The 21,714-nt window shown below is 32.6% G+C and overlaps 2 protein-coding genes and 1 long non-coding RNA gene across 6 annotated transcripts in view; 1 reads left to right on the forward strand and 2 right to left on the reverse strand.

The window, feature by feature from the left end:
* Positions 1–5,935, reverse strand: part of LOC129240464 (cationic amino acid transporter 3) — a 70,313-nt gene extending 64,378 nt beyond the window's left edge. The window contains exon 1 of one of the 4 annotated variants that reach the window (XM_054876280.1): positions 5,915–5,935. The gene's annotated coding sequence lies outside the window, so the exon portion shown is untranslated. The other 3 variants (XM_054876274.1, XM_054876276.1, XM_054876279.1) reach the window with 3 other exon arrangements.
* An 11,695-nt stretch (positions 5,936–17,630) lies between these two features.
* On the forward strand, positions 17,631–18,143 carry LOC129240469 (uncharacterized). Its single transcript, XR_008582073.1, has 3 exons — positions 17,631–17,727; positions 17,784–17,876; positions 17,930–18,143. It is a non-coding gene; the product is annotated as an uncharacterized LOC129240469 (long non-coding RNA).
* Positions 18,144–18,787: 644 nt separating this feature from the next.
* Positions 18,788–20,746, reverse strand: LOC129240467 (general transcription factor IIH subunit 2). The gene is made up of 4 exons (XM_054876284.1): positions 20,178–20,746; positions 19,902–20,103; positions 19,708–19,847; positions 18,788–19,626 (listed from the first exon to the last, which is right to left on the reverse strand). Exons 1-4 carry the CDS (start codon positions 20,240–20,242, stop codon positions 18,843–18,845), a joined length of 1,191 nt encoding a protein of 396 aa, XP_054732259.1. The 5' UTR covers positions 20,243–20,746; the 3' UTR covers positions 18,788–18,842.
* Between the last annotated feature and the right edge of the window lie 968 nt (positions 20,747–21,714).

The following is a 21,714-nucleotide window of genomic DNA, read 5'->3' on the forward strand; positions in this document are numbered from 1 at the left end:
TAGAGTTCGCCGTTCACTGTTACATTTGAAGAAATATGGGACGATGATTCCTCCAGCCCATAGGCCGCACCAAACGGTTATTTCAATGCTTCAATGGATGTAATGGCTGTTCTTGAATGGCTTCGGATTACTCTTCAGCCCAAATATGGCAATTTTGCTTATTGACGTAGCCATTAAACCGAAAATGGGTCTGAATGCTGAAAAAAATTCGGACCCGAAAAAGCGGATCTTCGGCGAGTTTTTTAAGAGCCCAGCCACTGAAATTATTATGCTTTGAAAAATCGGTTGGCTTCAAATCTTGGACTAGCTGTATTTTATACGCTTTCAAATCAAGATCTTTGCGTAAAATCGTCCAAGTAGTGGTATAAGGTAGGTCAAGTTGTTGAGAAACGGCGTCGAATCGATTCTTCCGGGTCATCGGCAAAACTCTCATTTACAACCGCAATATTCTCTTCACTTCGTAATCTAATCCGTTGAGTAACATCCAATAATGTAAATAATTCTCTCTCCGATAGATTGCCGAATAGTACCATAAGTTGGCCTGAGCGCGCGATATTCACCTTTTACAGAGCGTCGATTTTCATAATACAGTTGCACAATTTGTTAATGTGGTTGAGTCGTAAGTCTTTTCATGATGAAATGTCAATGAATACTTAGAAAAATTGTGTATTTACTTGACAGTAGTCACGCGTGATTTGTCAAAAAACGCATCGAAAAAAGTACCCCCAATCAAACCATATTGGGCTATCGAGAGATGATTAATGATTTTTTATGGCCGGAATTGGATGGTATTGATCTGGACAACGTTTATTTTCAACAAGATGGCGCTACGTGCCACACAAGCAACGAAACCATTGATCTTTTACGGGAAAAGTTTCCGGACCGTGTTATCTCTCGAAGAGGTGATCACAATTGGCCACCGAGATGTTGTCATTTAACACCTTGTGACTTTTTTCTTTGGGGCCACGTGAAAGAGAAAGTCTACGCCAACAGCCCAGGGTCGATTCAAGACCACAAAGATGGAATACGTGATACTATCGAGTATATTTGCTATTCGGTTATGGAAAATGATGATTATCATGATATTGTCCTATAAGCGTGGTCGTGGTGGTCATTTGCCTGATGTTATTTTCCACTATAAACGGCATACCTTCCTCTTTATAATGAAATACACATCCGATCATTTATATTAAAAAATAGCATTTTTCTTTGAATATCAAAATAACATCTGTCATTGGAAAACCCTTTATAAAAAACTCTGAGCAACATCTAGCTTTACATGGAAAGGGTGGCCTTTGATGTAAATAAAGAAAATACATTTTTTTAAATTAAATTTAAATATGCAGTGGTAGTCACTAAACGTAGCAAAAGCTTTGGTAGAACCAGGAGAGGAGTATATGAAGCATATAAATTTTCATTCGATATGATATCTGATATGTGGCTGTTCCAAGAAAATTTTTATTTCCTTATGGTACAAATAATTTTCTCACAATTTTATAATTTCACTAAAGCCTTGCTTTTAATATTCATTTCGTATGCATCTTGAATTGGTAACTTTGCAACTCGAAGAAATCGGTTCAACTTCACACCGCAACAAAACTAGTCACTTAAACTTCTCAAGTGCAGTAACTACAATTGTACGAGTATGAGCGTTGTATATACATATGAGTTCATACCTAAATATGTATTATGTATAGAGTAATATAATAGCTCACAAATTCCCACTGGTACGGTAAAATCATAAAAAAACTATATTTAACTAAAACATAGTGAGTCTCAAGTGCGTTAAGCTGTTATGCAATATGCAGGTGCTTATTTTTGAACTTATCTGCGTGAAGCTGAGTATTTTGCAATTCAGTTGAGTTCGGCTCTTCAAGCCATTCAAACTGGACAGCACAAAGTGACAAGAATTTTGCAATAGACCAGATATTATGAACTATCTTACACTTAACAGCCATACATTCATGATGTTCTAAAATTGTTGATCTTGTGCGGGACATTCTCTAGAAATATGAGAGAGTCGACAAATTTAAATACTTAGGTCTCTTCATCAGCAGCAATGCTGACACTTCCGTGGCAATAAATGAACGACTTAGCGCAGCAAATAAAACAATTTTTGCGCACATAAAATTATTCATGTCTCGATTGCTATCAAGAGCTCAAAAGTTCTGATTATTCACTTATCCTCAAGTTTAGCCAAATCATCAATTGCTGAGGCCGTGCGATTCAATTCAATGGCAATTATATCTGTTTGGCAAGCCGATCACCTTGTTGGCCCGATTTCTTTGTGTGTATTAGAGTCTTCCCTTTTCCCGAACATGTCTAAGAATTTAAGACGTATTGAGAGATTTACAGTCTGTGTCAGAAAAAAAAGCCCGCGATTATTCATGATGTATAAAAGATATATATTTAAAATTTTTTTACATGAAGGTATGTACAAAACTACGAGTCGCAATAAGCCGTGTAGTCTTCATCGTTGTCGAGTATAGCCTGGCGTCTTCTTCATGCTTTGAACCAGCTCAAGGACTAGATTTTGCGAACTTGCTGCACGAGTTGCTTTAAATCATGGAGCGGCCTTCCGGCAAGATGCGTTTTCATAGTTCCCCACACATTTACAATGGGGTTGGCGTCTGGGGTCTGGGAAGGCCAGTCCAATACTTGATTTGTTGTTTTTCAATGTGTTTTTCTGAGAGCAGTGGTTTTGATGATGTGGGACGGTAGGATATGTTCGCCTTCTTCAGTCTTCGTTGGATGGTGTTGATACTCACATCTATTCCCTTTTTAGCAAGAACTGATTGTGCTTGGCGTAGTCACAAAGAAGGGTCCCGCTTAAAAAATTGGACGATCACTTTATCCTGCTTTTTTGTGGTCACTCGCTTCAAGTCGCGCTTGGAAAAGTCATAAACATTTTTTTACACCTTATACCGCTGATTCCACATCACAACAAACCTTTTTTGATTTTTTAATTACTTTTGCAGCCGCGGCGTAAAATAATTTCGGCCCTTTCGAATGCGGCCCATTTGAATACAAGAAATAACTGCATTTAGTACAAATTCGCAACAAAACGAACACCCTAACGGTACTTGCATTTTTGAGCAAAGTATGAAAAAATAATTAAAACACAAGACTTCGAGCGCAAAAAATAGGCACCGTTGTCATTTTATCATTAAAACAAATATTAATTCCATAAAGGCCAGCGCCTTTGATTGAGTGAGAGAACTGACTTGAGAGTGCCGAAATAGCAAAGATTTGTAAACCAAACGAAAAGTTGGGTTAAGTTGATGTAAATACCACAGATACTTCATACTTGAAAAAAGAAAGAAAAGTTAAAAAAAAAATTAAATAAAAATATACAGTTAAAGCGACCCGGTGTAGGTAGAGAGTGGTCCGCGCGCTCCTGTCCTTCAAACTTTGAACTCATTTATCTCGAAACGACTTTATTCGGCTTGCTGTTGTCAAAACAAAAAACTGTTCAACCGAATCGTCTGAAATTTTAATATGTTTTTCACAACATCAATTTCAATCGCCCGTACTAGAATCATATTATTATTTCAATTATTTCGTATAGTTTTTTGATTAGAAAACTGAAAAAACCCCGATTTTTAGAGTGTCAAATTCGAAATCGCGCCATTTTGTCAATTTTTTTTTTTTGTAATTTAGTAGCGAGATGTAGCTACAATCGCACTGATTAATCAATTTTTTTGGTTTTTGTGTTTCAGATAAATAGAAAAGCCAAAATGGACAAAACCGCCCAGGTCCAATTTTTCGGGAAAGTCAACTTCAGCGCCATTTTTTAAATTATTAAAATTAAAAAAAAAAAAAACAATTTTAGTAGAGTTATTTTATTTGGATAAATTTTTTCGGCTTTTTTCATATTCAACATAACCAAAAATTCCAAAAACGTAATTAATTTTTAGAACATTTTGTATATTTTTTCCAAATTTAACATAACCAAAAAAAACAATAGTTAAATTAAATTTAAAAAAATTTCATTTTTGTATGTAAAAGAAGTTAAATAAAAAGCCTTAAAAATTTAAATATGGTTTTTAATTTTTTTGTTGTAAAAAAAATCGTGATAATACCCTAACTTTTCGAGCTCTAGCCCACCGGGACCCCTTAAAACAGTGTAATATCTGATTCTAGTAGTCTACTTCGCTGTTCGCTCTGTTTGGGTCCTACTCGTTTGGCGAAAAAATTGCCTTGTGAAAGCAACTGCAAAAGGCCTCTATTTGCCTCTTCTTTGCTCTCTATCTCTCAGCTCGACTAACTTGTAGAAACATTTGCATACGACAGCAACAACAAAGTTATCGAGCAAGTTTTCGCCTCTAGCGAGTGGTTGATTAAACCTTATAAAGCTGATATAACCCATGGTACCGATATCGGGTAAGTTTCATTCCCACTTCTACTACTAGGTAACAAAATGGCAACAGAAGCTAATGCGTAAATATTTCATTATTATTTTGAAATAATTTATCATCAGAAATTAATCAATAATTTTAAAATTAAATGCATGGCTTTGACAGTAGTCGAAACTAAAGATTTGCTCAGTTGGTACTTGGCACGAAAGAAAGAGTTTCTTCACGCAAGGAAGAAAAGAAATGCCTGCGCTTATGTTTTAGAGTGCAGGGCAGGACAAGGCTGCACCGTAGGTTAAGAATCTTTTTAAGTGTGAATATAAATAACAAATTCTTTAACACCCTTCCGCAAATTCCATTGTAAATAATTTCGTTTGCGTACCGGTCAATTATTAGTTTGGGGAAAAAGAAATGCATTTCTTTCTCGGTAGATGGCTGAAGTGATCAATATCTCGTAAAGTATCAATCAAACAATTTAAAGTTTATGCTCGTTGTCAAGGAGACATTTCACACTAAAAAAATTATTTTGCGGTTTTTTATTGGTTCCATTCAGTTTCAGGGTGTTAATAATGAAAAAATGACGTTAATTTTAGTAAAGGCTGTATTTCATAGAAAAAGGTTGTAAATTTTATTAAAAATATATCGTCGTATTTTCTAATATGCAAATTACTTTACGTAATGGATTATTGTAAAAAATAAAATGTAAGCACTTACCTAATTAGATAATTAAATGCATTAAGCTAAAATGTAATCATATGCGAATATTAGTGGTTATTCCAGCCAATGTAACTGTTGAAAAAAAATGTAAATGTCATTATATGACATACCTATGTATATATAATATGTATATGAGGTGTGGCAATTAAGTTCGGCGAATTTATCAATAAAACCCAAGCAAACTCAGTTACGAGCAAATTTTATTATAGATCTCCAAAATAGTCTCCCTCTGACAAAACATAACGATGATCCCGTTAACCCTTACAGCATCGCAATTATAGCTTCATTGGCATCCTATACGCCATGTACACCACGATGTTCCCTTGAGGCATGACTTCAATGAAGTAGAAAAGTTTACCGCACGAGAAAAAGAGTTTCACATCTAGTCATCTATGGCCGGGAGGCGACCGTTGTTAAAAAATGAAAATTTTTTTTTTATAATTTTACTCACTTAGTGCCTTATTAAAAATGCTTCTCACCACATTACTACACATTTCGTATTTCACATTATCCATGTGCCATTTTGAGCACCCTTTATTAACATTAACATCCCTAATCGCAAATATTGCGCCACTTACCTGTTACAGGTGATTTCAAATATTAATATTCACAGACTTTACCTTAGTTAATTATTTTTTGTTTAATGCATTTAAATAAATTGGTCCTTGCAACTTAAATTTGTTCTTAATAACTATTTTTTAACAAAACTTAAGCCAACCACGTAAATATTTCTTTAATTGTTTGTTCAACGGCACTTTTGGTAAGAAAATAAATCGCACAAAGCAAACATTTGCAAAAACAAACAGCATTAAAAAATTACAAACAGCATAAAAAATACTAACAAGCACACGAAAGTCATCTAAACGTTTAAAAACTGGCGTGTGGGCAAGTAGACAAAGTATACGGAATTAACTGTAGAACACACGAAAAAAGTTTGTAAGGTAAGCAAACGCGACAATTGACCGCAGAGAGAGAGAGTGCTAGTCTCTAGTCTCTATATAAAAGGTAATAATTAAAGCAAAAACAAGAGAAGGCAGACTAATATGGTTCGTTAGCTCCTGTATCGGATCTTGAAAATAAAAATAAGTGCAAAATATGGTGCATCAAATGCGTTAAGTGAATCTTATTAATTTCTTTTGTGTAGTTTCTGCATCATGGTTGATATTAAATATCTTTATACTTTAATTTCAATTCTGGTTCTGCATAATATTGTATACCCTCTACTCAAAAAAAAAACGAGCCATTTACAAATAGAAACAAACCGAATATATTTTGTGAGAAATATTTTTTTATTAATGAATATATTCGACTTCTGCTTTGACACACAATATTGGATGCTCTTCCGAATTCTCAAACTAGCTATCAATAAATGTCCTTATTAGAAATATCCCTTAGTATAGTTATCACCGATTATATCGATTTTTTATTCGTATGTACTTATATTCTGTCAAAATAAAAAGAGGTTGTCTGTAAAGTCGGTTTACTGACGATAGTTTAACCTGATAACGTCATAAGAAAATACTAATTGAATGGTTGCATTTTTCAAAAGAAAATTTTAATTTTATTTGTTTGATAGATATTTTGTATGGATATAGAGAATGAGTTAACATTAACATAACATAATATACTTTAACATAACATAACATAACATAACATAACATAACATAACATAACATAACATAACATAACATAACATAACATAACATAACATAACATAACATAACATAACATAACATAACATAACATAACATAACATAACATAACATAACATAACATAACATAACATAACATAACATAACATAACATAACATAACATAACATAACATAAAATAACATAACATAACATAACATAACATAACATAACATAACATAACATAACATAACATAACATAACATAACATAACATAACAAAACATAACATAACATAACATAACATAACATAACATAACATAACATAACATAACATAACATAACATAACATAACATAACATAACATAACATAACATAACATAACATAACATAACATAACATAACATAACATAACATAACATAACATAACATAACATAACATAACATAACATAACATAACATAACATAACATAACATAACATAACATAACATAACATAACATAACATAACATAACATAACATAACATAACATAACATAACATAACATAACATAACATAACATAACATAACATAACATAACATAACATAACATAACATAACATAACATAACATAACATAACATAACATAACATAACATAACATAACATAACATAACATAACATAACATAACATAACATAACATAACATAACATAACATAACATAACATAACATAACATAACATAACATAACATAACATAACATAACATAACATAACATAACATAACATAACATAACATAACATAACATAACATATCATAACATAACATAACATAATCACGTCAAAAAATAATAATAACATTAAAACAACAGGTATTATTAACAAACTTGGTTTTATTTTAAATTCTTCAAGTAAATCAAATTAATAATAATCAATAAGAAGGCATATGCAAATACAAATACGTGAATTTATATATGTACATAAGCGCATATACATACACATATACGCTCACTTAAGTAGGAGAGAGCAAGATGTCGAACGTTGCCGTTCGTTTGCTTTGTTTGCTTTGTCGTTCGTTCCGCGCTTTCGCTTGGAGTTCATTCAAGGTAACGGCAATGAGCAAGGTAACACTAATGAGCAAGGTAACGACACATTTTTTCGTGCGTGCAGCCTGTTAAATCGAATTATAAGACGTTATCACGTCAAAAATATCAAGAATTGTTTATTTGAAAAGCGCGTGTTACACGTAAATACGTCTAAATTTTTTTGTTTTTTTTGCTGGGATGTTGGTACAACTGTCCTCTATAATGTCGCAGAGTTTGGGCGTGATCTGTCGATCTGGTCGCCCATCAACGTCTTCAACGGATGAAAACGTCGACAAAGTCAAGGAAATGGTGCTAGAAAACCATCATTTAAGTTTGAGGGAGGTAGCTCGTGGCCTTAACGTGTCTCACGAATCAATTCGCAACATTTTACACCATTAATTCGGCATGAGACGCGTGGCTGCTCGACCCGTTCCAAGAGAGTTGAATTTCTTTCAAAAAATTCATCGGAAGAAGGTGGCTGAAGACATGCTTGAGCAAGTAAATTCGGACCCAACGCTTATCAGCGCATCATAACAAGTGATGAGATGTGGGTGTATGAGTTCGACATGCAAATCAAATGGTTCTACGGTAAATAAAGAATATTATTTGGAAGTTAGGCGACGTTTGAGAAAGAATGAGCATAGGAAACGGCTCAATTTGTGGAAAGAAAACTCATGGACTTTGAACCATGAAAACGCACCATCTCACAAGACTCGTATTGTGAGCACCTTTTTGGCCAAAACTCCACAAATATCATCGAACAACCACCGCATTCACCGGACTTAGCCTCCTGTGACCTTTTCCTTTTCCCAAAACTTAAATTGCCACTCCGCGGACGCCGCTCTGAGTCGATAGAAGCCATTAAGGAAAATTCGCTGAAGGATCTGAAGAAGATCTCTTCAAACACATTTAAAAGGATCTTTGATGATTGGACTAATCATTGGCATATGGGTATTGCTTCGAATGGAGCCTATTTTGAAGGCGACAAATTAGAGTTGATGATTAAACCATCCAAAAGAGATAAGATTTTTTTATATTTTTTCTTCTTTTGTTGAATAGAGGGTAGGTTTTTGAGTACTAGCGTACTAATTACTTTAGTAATTCCCGGAAAAACTAATTCTAAATTAGCTGACTTTTGCTGCGCTTTATTTTCGCTAATGTGGCACTATGTACATATTTACCGTAGTTCCGCATCGTTTGGTACAAACAGCAAATCGATCTATTAGTCGCAATTAGCGATACATACTTGAGGTTTCATATATATGTGCATACATATATACGCAAACATTAAATTGGGTCGATTTGTGTGAAAAATACATACATACATATAATCGCACAAGTGTATTTGACAAGCAAGTAGGTAGTAAGTTCAAATCCCAACAGGGAATTTGCCTATGTATACATATGTATGTATATACTACAAGTATTTCTGCCAGGAAAAGTTATCTCATAAACAAATCATGTCGTTATAAAACTATAGAGTTCTTCGTTTTGAAAAGAAGTTCGGCCTAAGGACCTTTCAAGGATGAATGCGTCACACTATTAATATTATTAAGACTTCTAAAGATCAATTTTAGTTTTTTTATAGCTAATTTATTGATGTAATGGAGTGCTTTTCTTTACATTACAACTTTTTGACGTGATAACGTCTTATAATTCGATTTAACAGGCTGCACGCACGAAAAAATGTGTCGTTACCTTGCTCATTACTGTTCATATGTAGTTACCTTGCTCATTACTGTTCATATGTAGTTACCTTGCTCATTACTGTTCATATGTAGTTACCTTGCTCATTGCCGTTACCTTGCTCATATTAGTGTTACCTTGCTCATTACTGTTCATATGTAGTTACCTTGCTCATTGCCGTTACCTTGCTCATATTAGTGTTACCTTGCTCATTACTGTTCATATGTAGTTACCTTGCTCATATTAGTGTTACCTTGCTCATTGCCGTTACCTTGCTCATATTAGTGTTACCTTGCTCATTAGTGTTACCTTGCTCATATTAGTGTTACCTTGCTCATTGCCGTTACCTTGCTCATTGCATTGAATGAACTGCAAGCGAAAGGGCGGAACGAACGACAAAGCAAACAAAGCAAACGAACGGCAACGTTCGATATCTTGCTCTCTCCTACTTAAGTGAGCGTATATATGTATGTATGTATATGCGCAAATGTACATATATAAATTCACGTATTTGTATTTGCATATGCCTTCTTATTGATTATTATTAATTTGATTCACTTGAAGAATTTAAAATAAAACCAAGTTTGTTAATAATACCTGTTGTTTTAATGTTATAATTATTAATTTTTTTATTATATATGAAGGAAAAAATGTATGGTAATATTTACCATATACCTTATAAGATATGTTGTCTATACTAATATTATAAAGAGGAAAACTTTGTTTGTTTGTAATGAATAGGCTCAAAACTACTGGACCGATTTTAAAAATTCTTTCACCATTCGAAAGCTACATCATCCACGAGCAACATGGATTATATTTTATTTTGGAAATAGGGCTCGAGATATAGGTCAAAACGTGGACCCGGGTAACCTCGGATGTGTATGTACAATATGGGTATCAAATGGAAGCTGTTGGTGAATGCTTTAGTCCAGAGTATGTTCCATGCTGCTCCGTGACTAGGGTCTCGAGATAGAGACCAAAACGTGGACCCTAGAATGTGTTTGTACAATATGGATATCAAATTGAAGCTGTTGGTGAATGCTTTAGTACAGAGTATTTTTCATGCCGCTCCGTGACTGGGGTCTCGAGATATAGGTCAAAACGTGGACCCGGGTAACCTTTGGTTGTGTATGTACAATATGGGTATCAAATGAAAGCTGTTGATAAGTGCTTTAATACGGGGTAATTTGTTATGTTATGTAATGTAATGTAATGTTATGTTATGTTATGTTATGTTATGTTATGTTATGTTATGTTATGTTATGTTATGTTATGTTATGTTATGTTATGTTATGTTATGTTATGTTATGTTATGTTATGTTATGTTATGTTATGTTATGTTATGTTATGTTATGTTATGTTATGTTATGTTATGTTATGTTATGTTATGTTATGTTATGTTATGTTATGTTATGTTATGTTATGTTATGTTATGTTATGTTATGTTATGTTATGTTATGTTATGTTATGTTATGTTATGTTATGTTATGTTATGTTATGTTATGTTATGTTATGTTATGTTATGTTATGTTATGTTATGTTATGTTATGTTATGTTATGTTATGTTATGTTATGTTATGTTATTTTATGTTATGTTATGTTATGTTATGTTATGTTATGTTATGTTGTGTTGTGTTATGTTATGTTATGTTATGTTATGTTATGTTATGTTGTGTTGTGTTATGTTATGTTATGTTATGTTATGTTATGTTATGTTATGTTATGTTATGTTATGTTATGTTATGTTATGTTATGTTATGTTATGTTATGTTATGTTATGTTATGTTATGTTATGTTATGTTATGTTATGTTATGTTATGTTATGTTATGTTATGTTATGTTATGTTATGTTATGTTATGTTATGTTATGTTATGTTATGTTATGTTATGTTATGTTATGTTATGTTATGTTATGTTATGTTATGTTATGTTATGTTATGTTATGTTATGTTATGTTATGTTATGTTATGTTATGTTATGTTATGTTATGTTATGTTATGTTATGTTATGTTATGTTATGTTATGTTATGTTATGTTATGTTATGTTATGTTATGTTATGTTATGTTATGTTATGTTATGTTATGTTATGTTGTGTTGTGTTGTGTTGTGTTGTGTTATGTTATGTTATGTTATGTTATGTTAAAGTATATTATGTTATGTTAATGTTAACTCATTCTCTATATCCATACAAAATATCTATCAAACAAATAAAATTAAAATTTTCTTTTGAAAATGCAACCATTCAATCAGTATTTTCTTATGACGTTATCACGTTAAGCTATCGTCAGTAAACCGACTTTACAGACAACCTCTTTTTAAATGGCAAATGTAGGGATTTGCTAAATCTTAAAATAATAATAATTTGTATCATATCTTTATTTCAGTTGTCCAGCATTATCATCTGGAACTCTCAGTAGGCTTGGAAAATACTTTTTTGATACATCGTGCGCATATATGTAATTATGTAAAGCCCCCTAGTAAAATGCGCTCTCCAATAGTAGGCCGTATGATATTGTTAGGTTATTACCGCTCCCGAAGAGAGCAGCTATTGCTGCCATTAATAGTATTGAAAAAAGTAACTTCTCATAGAACAAACAGATTTTGAAGACTTTTTCATTTGAAAAATATTTTTAATTTCTTTTAGAGTTTGAATTACAATTTTAGAGATGTTTTTCATTTGAAAAAATTTGAATTTCGCTTAGAATTAGGATCAGGACTTTGGAGACTTTTTCATTTGAAAAAAGTATAATAAAAATATATCATATAAATATAATTTCGCTTAGAGCTTGAATCTGACTTTTGTAGCCTCTTTTCATCTGCAAAAAAAATTATTTCACTTAAAGTTTAAATCAAATTTTTGAAAACTTTATTCGCTTGAAAAAATTTTGAATTCCTCTTAAGTTTTGAATCAGATTAAGGGAACTTTTTTTATTTGAAAACATTTTAATTTCGCTAAGAATTTAAATCAGACATTTGGAGACTTTTTTGCATTTGAACAAAAAAGTTTATTTTCACTTAAAATTTTAATCACATTTTTGGAGACTTTTTCTTTTGAAAGAAATATATCGCACCCTAAATACAAAAGGGTCACAACTCAAAATTTTCCACACTCGAGCTTGACTTGTTTACAGTAGCACAGAAAACAAACTATGTGACATATCACGCTGAAATTTGCCATGTAAGCTTATAACAGTCCTACCAAAAAACTAAAAATTTATTTTTGCCATATGTCATCCGCGGACCGTTTTATTGATAACGTCTCGTTCATATTTGAGCAGAAAGTACATTTTGAGTTGTGACCCTTTTGTATTTAGGGTGCGATATATTTAGTTTCACTTGGAATCTGCATCAGACTTTTGGAGCGTTTTTTATTTTGAAAAAAATTTTAATTGCTCGTAGAATTTGACTTTTAGAATCGGACTTTTGTCGATTGGTAACAGTTTTAAATTTCGGTTAGATTTTGAATAAGACACTTAAAGACTTTTTTCATTCAAAAAAATTATAAATTTCGGACTTTTTTGATTTGAAAAAAAAATTCTTTAGCTTAGCTTGGAATTTGAATCAAACTTTTGGGGACTGTTTTCATTTGAAAACATTTTAATTTCGCTTAGAATTTTGGATGAGACTTTTGGAGACTCTTTTGATGTCAAAACAAAATTCTTTAGTTTCGCTTAGAATTTGAATCAGACTTTTGGGAACTTTTTTCATTTGAAAACATTTTAATTTCGCTTAGAATTTGGATGAGACTTTTGGAGACTCTTTTGATGTCAAAACAAAATTCTTTAGTTTCGCTTGGAATTTGAATCAGACTTTTGGGAACTTTTTTCATTTGAAAACATTTTAATTTCGCTTAGAATTTGGATGAGACTTTTAGAGACTCTTTTGATGTCAAAACAAAATTCTTTAGTTTCGCTTGGAATTTGAATCAGACTTTTGGGAACTTTTTTCATTTGAAAACATTTTAATTTCGCTTAGAATTTGAATAAGACTTTTGGAGACTTTTTTGATTTAAAAAAAAAATATTTAGCTTCGCTTGAAATTTGAATACGATTTTGGAGATGACTTTTCAATTGAACAAAAAAATTGAAATCTCTCCTAGAACTTGAATCAGACTTTGGCAGACTTTTATTATTTAAAATTTTTTTTTAATTCGCTTAGAATTTGAAGCAGACTTTTTGTTTGGAAACAATTTTGAATTTCGGTCAGATTTTAAATAATACACTTCTAGACTCTTTTTTCATTTGAAAAAATTTTAAATTTCGGTTAAATTTAGAATAAGACTTCTCGAGACTTTTCGTTTGAAAAAATTTTGAATTTCCCTTAAATTTTGAAAATAAAAATGAAAAAAAAAAAAAAAAATAAATGAAACTTTTTTGATGCAAAAGAATTTTTAATTTCTCTTAGATTTTGAATCAAACTTTATGAGACTTTTTTCATGCAAAAGAATTTTTAATTTTTCTTAGATTTTGATTCAGGTAAATACGAAATTAATGTACGATTTCATGATGAATCGAAGCTATTAAAAATAAATTTTTGGTTGATAAATTTGCGTCTTTTATTCTACTGTTTTTATAATTTTGTCAAGGTATTGAAAATACATGAGAAATGACTAAAAAGAGGTTGTCTGTAAAGTCGGTTTACTGACGATAGTTTAACGTGATAACGTCATAAGAAAATATTGATTGAATGGTTGCATTTTTCAAAAGAAAATTTTAATTTTATTTGTTTAATAGATATTTGGTGTGGACATAGAGAATGAGTTAACATAACATAACATAACATAACATAACATAACATAACATAACATAACATAACATAACATAACATAACATAACATAACATAACATAACATAACATAACATAACATAACATAACATAACATAACATAACATAACATAACATAACATAACATAACATAACATAACATAACATAACATAACATAACATAACATAACATAACATAACATAACATAACATAACATAACATAACATAACATAACATAACATAACATAACATAACATAACATAACATAACATAACATAACATAACATAACATAACATAACATAACATAACATAACATAACATAACATAACATAACATAACATAACATAACATAACATAACATAACATAACATAACATAACATAACATAACATAACATAACACAACATAACATAACATAACATAACATGCTGTTCAAGCAAGGTAACGACGCATGAGCAAGATAACGACGCATTTTTTGCTTACTTTGATTCGATGTCTAGCCCCTCGATCTTCCTCCTAGAAAACTAGCTTCTGGGAGATCCCACGGAGGCATTCTTTGGCCGCGCTGCTATTATGTAAGAATGAGAGAAACAAGATTGCGCGGAGAGTGCGTGACAACACATTAGCTGAGTTGCCAACCATTTGCTCTTCGCAATCAATTTTGGGTTTTTTTATACCCAAAATGCGAAAATTTTTAAGCTTGGTGTTTTCTTTCTTTTTTTTAAACTGTAAGTTAAAAAAAACTGTCTTATTAAACGAAAGACTAATATTCACTCTGAGAAGATTTTAGTGTTAATAAAAATTTGTTGGTTCTTATAAAATTTGATATTTTGCTCCTTTTAAGGTTATGTTAGAATATTAAATCTTCTTCTCTCAACTCTTCTTAACATCGAAAACTTGTTTACACACATTAAAAAGCGTTTGAATTTACTGAATGCGAATTAAAACCATAAAAGTGTAATCTCTTCTTCCGGTCCTCAATGCTTAGTGGGACATAGGGCATGAAGAGGTGTGTTCATAGTAAAAAGAAGCAATAAAAAACCATAACGACATTTTTACAAAAAGAGTACCTTATCTCGTTACATAACCTCAAATTTACTAAAAAAAAGTCGGGGTCTTAACAAAAGAGTTTCTTTTAACAAAAAACTCATAAATTAAATTGTACATAACCATAACACATTTATTAAAAAAAATAAACGCACATTTTAAGGACAATTTTTCACGCAAACAAAGTTCTTTGAGTAACTCACTCAAAATTTGGTATTTCATTTTCTTTAAATGGGCATTTTAGTGCGTTTTTATATCCAAAGCTAGACAACACTGCAGTAGCGAGAGAGAGACTTGATTGCTAAAAGGAGAAGAACACCAACAATAGCCGCAATCGCGGGCAATGCGACCAGATGTTAAAAAGAAGGCCACTCTGGTGCTAATACATCACTTATTGTGAAATTTTCTGAGAGCAAAGTAACGGTACCACGATAGGCGCCATCTCATTATTCGATCCATCATGGCTATTATGCTACGTGAGCAACCACTGAGAGCGAAGATACAGAAGTAATTAAAGATTGTGCACAGAATCTGGAGATTCTACAAGTCTTGCAAATTAAACCGCGCCCTTTGGATGTCATACTTTTGCAACTCGGCAAGGTGGTTTAATGGTGGTCAACTTCTGACTGCTTGTCATTGTCATTGGGGTCAATACAAACTCCCAACTTCATCTTAATAAATAGCAGCCATAAGCAACTACGAGAGAAACTGTCTTCTAACAGAAAATATATCCTGTGCCTTAGCTTCTCGAACAAAGTCACTCGGGTATACTTGAATGCTTGCCAATTTCGACTATCGACAATGTTTCTGGTGAGCATTTTAAGTAGAATTTCCTTTTTTCTTCCATTGCAATATTTTTCTTCCCGTTTTTTTTTTTTCAATTGTGTCGTGTCGAATTTTGTACAGAGTGTCTCAAAAAAATGTATACACTCGAGATTATAAAAATGGAATATATTTAGGTAATCCTTCTAATATAATCTAAAATAATCTAAGATTAAAAGTACAAATTTATTTAGTCAACGCAAATGTTGAAATGCCCCTCTTGCCGAACACATTTCTAGTTGTTCTTCTTCTCTTGCTGCGCTCAAATATGACCGTAGTCTTCCACAACGCTCTTTATGGACATTTTGAACAGTCACCTATATAGTTCAAACCTGTTCCTGATCCGAGTAATGATGAGTCTCGAAGATGGAGGAAGCCTGAAATTTCCATCTAAGTCATCGCTGCACTTCCACTGCGTTCTCACACATATGGCAGCACTTAAGAATAAATTTACGTTTTCCAATGTCTGGTCTAATATTAGCCGTTATTTTAAACAAGATGTGCCTAAAACTGTATATTTTTAGACACTGTGTGTATGGTATGGATGCGAATTTACATAAGTGCAGATGTATGTGAGTTTCGAAGTTGGCTTTTAAACGCATAAACACCCTAAATTAGCAGCGACCATTATTACTAATAATAACTTTTTTTGACTCATTAACGAACAATTTTTATTTTTAATCAAGTTTTTTAAACTCATTAGCACATATTTATAAATATAGATTCAAAGCGTGATATCGTTAACGATAGCCGCAATTCTGCTCATGCATATATAGGGTTTTCCAAACAGAGGTGTTATTTTGATATTCAACGAAAAATGCTATTTTCTAATATAAATGATCGGATGTTTATTTCATTATAAAGAGGAAGGTATGCCGTTAATAATGGAAAATAACATCAGGCAAATGACCGCCACGACCGCGCTTACAGGACAATATCCTTTTCATGAAATTTTCCATAACCGAATTGCAAAGTGGCTGCCCTACGTCCTCGTTAGCCTCACGAATTCCATCTTTGAGGTCTTGAATCGACCCTGAGCTGTTGGCGTAGACCTTCTCTTTCTATTTTTATAATTTCATTTCGAAGTTCATTGTATTTTTAAATGTTACTTCCTCTTTTTCCGTCTACTTTCGTGACCAGATTTGATATTATCAGCTCACTAATTAAATGTTTCGATTGTTTAAAAATTACGTAAAAAATATTTTTATTGGTGTGTTAATTTTACTTGTTAATAGTTCATTCATAAAAAAATTAAAAAAAAGGGTCATAATTTGCATGGCACATGGCACACTTGATTATTGCTGTTAAAAAGCTTTGATGCGATGCCATCAGAATTCCACATTAGGTCTGTACATGAAGCAAAATATTTTTAACAATTGTTATTGTTATTAATTCTTAATTTTCAAGTTTTGCTGTTCATGTATCCAAAAAACTTGCAAAGTAGAGGAAAGTGAGAGCAAAAAGGCATTTCATTTTGAGGGGAAGTTGTAAATTTTTACTGGTTCAATTTTTACTTGTAAGAATTTGCAAGCGAGAAAACCTGCTGGTCGCAAAGTGAAAATACGCAAGAATAAAATGTGTGAATTGAGTCAAAAGTTCTAAATTTAAATAAAAATGATGAACAAAATGGAGAATGCAAGTAAATATATTTTAGATCACATTTATAAATTACATTTCAAGTCATATATTGAATAGGAATCGGCCAATGATATAGAGGTATGTACTGTTGCCTCCAGACTCCAGTCACCGTTGTTGCAGTTTCGGAAATACAAATCGGAAGCATTGAAGGTATCTTTTGTATTGCTTCTACTTTTTGGTTATTAACTAATTTAGCAATATAGGCGGAAGCATGGAAAATATGAAGAAAGCTGTGATTGCCACAATACAAACTGGTAATGGAATATTCTTCATCTGGCAGCAATGATGAAAGGGATCAAATTATTGTGGACAAAATAACACCATGTGATGCTGAGCTTATTACTTTGTATTTTATTTGCTTCTTTTTCTATTTAATACGAGATAACTCAACTGAAAAAATTTGTACTTTTTGTGATTTTCCCCGCCAACAATTTAATTAACTGTTCGTAAAACTTACAAATTGTTACTGATTTTGCATTCATCTACTTTTTTTTTTTTGGGTGATATTTTTCTCTTTGCAAGCGAATGCTTGGAAATTAAGTTACTGGCAAGTTACTAGATAATTTTTACATTAGCAAACCTATTTTATCCCGTACTTATGAGGTTCAGCGAACTAGAGAGTGCTAGTTTACTGTGCTACCCGTGTCATTCCGGTATGTAGAAGCGGCTTTCACGGAAATGAGAGCCCTACAAGCGGCTGCCCGTACTTTTCTCTTCAAATTGTGCTGAGCCGTTGGTTTGGAAAATCGCATAGTAGAGGCTTATATCTCTTAGTAGAGATTTATATCCTGTTAGTAGAGGTTTTTATCCACCTAAGAGAGGTTTGTATTCTCTTAAGAGTGGTTTTGATGCCAATTTAATTTAAAATAATTCTCCCTTTTTTTTTTAAATGTACCCGCACTAGGAGTAATTTACTCCTCAAATTTTACCAAAAATTTAGTGTAAAAAATGTTTCCGCCTAATAAAGTAAACTTCTTGTGTTTCGTTTATTTATTTTCGTGTCTTTATAAAAATAGCAAATTATGGTGTTTTTAAGCCGGTTTATAAATAAATAAACTATATAAAATAAGTAAATTTTATTTATTTATTATTTTTTTTTATTACGTACATCAACTACTATTTTCTATGTGGTTTAGCTGTATTACAGCCGACGCATGTGTGCAGAGTATCATGAATAAAAATGTCACAATCAATGCAGTAAACTTGCAAGCATTTCTCACAGCGATACACATTTTTGTCCGTTGCTTCTGTTAACGGCTTTTGACAAGCATAGCAATTCGCAGCCTGTCCATTGAATTCCAGTTCTGTAAAGTGTTGCACAGGAAAAAGATGGTGATAGGAGCGAGCCAAATGTGGCGCTGATACCAATGTCAAACCACAGGTCTGACATTCAACTGGTAACTCACAATATTTACTAAAACACTGCGGACAATGGTAACCACCGGAGGTGAGCTTACTTGGTTCTTCTGTATTTTCAATGTGACACATACACATCGAAAGTGGAGGGTCCTTGCCACCGTCCGTCTTCGCATGTGGAAAGCCCATTTTTATTAAAGAGTTCTCCTGCGTTTGCGCCGCTGGCGGTGGATCTACATGTGCCAGCAATTGGTCACGGTAATGTGCATCATCGAGAACAGCGCCATAAGTGCCTTGAGTTTGTTGCGTGAGATGACGACAAACGTGTATCTCAGCAGAAAGCGAGATTACGGAGCAGCGTATGTTGTCGGCTTTAAGGCCATCGATTGTACTATTTATGTCGACCGGATCGCATGTTGTCAGTGAACCCATAATTATGAGTATTTCGCGCGAAGCGTGACTGGGCACAACCTTTAATGCTTTCATGGCCAGATCGAGACCATTCTGCAATGAAGGCTCACATGTGAGGGGAATTTTACTAATGCTGGGAGGGTTAGAAATATAGATATTTGAGTGGTACTTTGGCATTCTTGTTATATATTGATTTTAAAAAACTATCTAATACCTTTCCAGAGCTTTTAAATGTAACTTCGATGTGCCAGTTAGCTCAGTCAACTTTTCGGCTCGTTTTCCTTTCAGTGCAATCATACCCAACTGGCTGATAGGATTCTGGTCAAAGAATTCTTGAACAAAGATTTCCAAAAGCTGCAATAAATTTTTTTTCAGTTAGCTTATAATATTAAATTACTCAATATAAACCTTAATCGTGCACAACATTCGTGTGGGTTTCAAATCAGGCACCGTCATTGACTCGGAGCAATCCAGTACAATGTATAGATGTCTCATCATTCCCAGACGGTTCTGCTGCGTCTTTTGCGCCTGCCGCTTCCGCTTGGCTTTTTGTATAATATCGGCTATAGCGCCGTCCAGCAGTCCATCATCATCCTCCTTGATGGCTTCCCTAAGGAAATAAAAAGCAAACTTATTAAACTCCAAACTTACCGAAAGTTTGCAGAAAATTACTATGATTTTTACCATGTTTTTTCGTAGCCGGTTTCCCAGCGATACTCTTTTGGGTCTTCTCCATCAATATCTGCCATTATTGTATATCCTCGTATGCCAATAAGAAATTATAAGAAATCACGAAAACCTGGTTAAGAAATAACTACGATCACCGCAATTCACCGACAAACAGCTGATTTTACAAAACAAAAATGTATTGCACTTTTCAGCAAGGAATGTGATGCCACATTTAAAATTCATTCCAGACAATAACAACCAGAAGTCTCCACTCGCAGTTTCGTATGAAATTCAAACAAGAGGAAGCATTTGCTCCTAGCATTTTATTATATTTGATGGGTACTTGCAAATTTTTAATTGAAAAGCTGTTTCTAGAAATTCTGAAGCTTAAACGATATAATGTTTTTTTGAACTGGAAGTCGTTTCGGCCCGGTATGCAATAATCTTTTCTTAGTAGTCGCCTTTTTCTGCTTTCAGCGAATTGCTTACTACTAGCGGCCAGTATAGCCAGTAAATAAGTTGCTGTATTTGTAATTGCTATTTTTACTTTTCTTCCATATTAATAATATTTATTTTTTATCCAAACTCAATATGAACTAAGTCACAAAATGTAAGCAAACGTCACAGCTAATTTAATTTCATTATTTATGTCTGCCTGTGTAAACTGGTAGATGATTTATGATGGCAATCTGATTCGAAAATATTGCATATGCCAACATAATTTGAGTTGAACAGCTGTTTAAATGGTTCAATTATCAGCGCCGATTTATTGCAGAAGAAAAAGTTCCTCGGCATGGTTATCTCATAGGAGTTGTGTCAAAAATGATGGAATATAAGTTTGCGCCTTCCAAACTTGCTGTGACGTCATCTCTGCAGATAAACAAACAAGAGGAAAAAAGCTACTTGAACATGCACACATCATTTCTTCGCACGGCGTAATTGGCAAAAAAAACTAGAAAAAAACACATTTGAAGGTATTGCAATAATGCGTGCATTAGCAATATAACAAGCAGCACTTCATTATTAGTGGTTCGTTTAAATTAAAAGTCACAAATCTTAAGATTGCAATATTACTAAATCATTCACTGAACCACTACGAAGACCGCATCTTTATTTATCGTGATTTTGAAACCGACGCCACCTCAAATAAACAAACATTTCCTGAACTATCAACTGACAAACCGCCAAAGTAACGAAATTGGTGTGAGAATCCCTCATATAATTCAGTCACATTAATAGAAATTAAGGAACTTTAAATAGAATATATGAAGATTAATCTTAAATTCTCAACTGATACTGCCATGTCACCGAGTTTAGAAATGCTATAGTGAAAATTAGTGCGTTGAAAATTTTTTTGACTCATAATATATACGATATTTAAGATACAAATTTAGAATCATAGTTTTTATTGACTAACATAATTATTGAATAAAAATAATAAGAATGTATGTGCTTTATTTTCATAAAATTTCTCCGATTCTTAGGAAATTTTTAGAGTTACCCTCATCCACCCAAAAATTAACTGTTTGCAACAAAATCCCATGCACTGCTA

Source organism: Anastrepha obliqua, chromosome 3 (assembly GCF_027943255.1).
Source record: "Anastrepha obliqua isolate idAnaObli1 chromosome 3, idAnaObli1_1.0, whole genome shotgun sequence".
In the NCBI taxonomy this organism is placed as follows: domain Eukaryota; kingdom Metazoa; phylum Arthropoda; class Insecta; order Diptera; family Tephritidae; genus Anastrepha; species Anastrepha obliqua.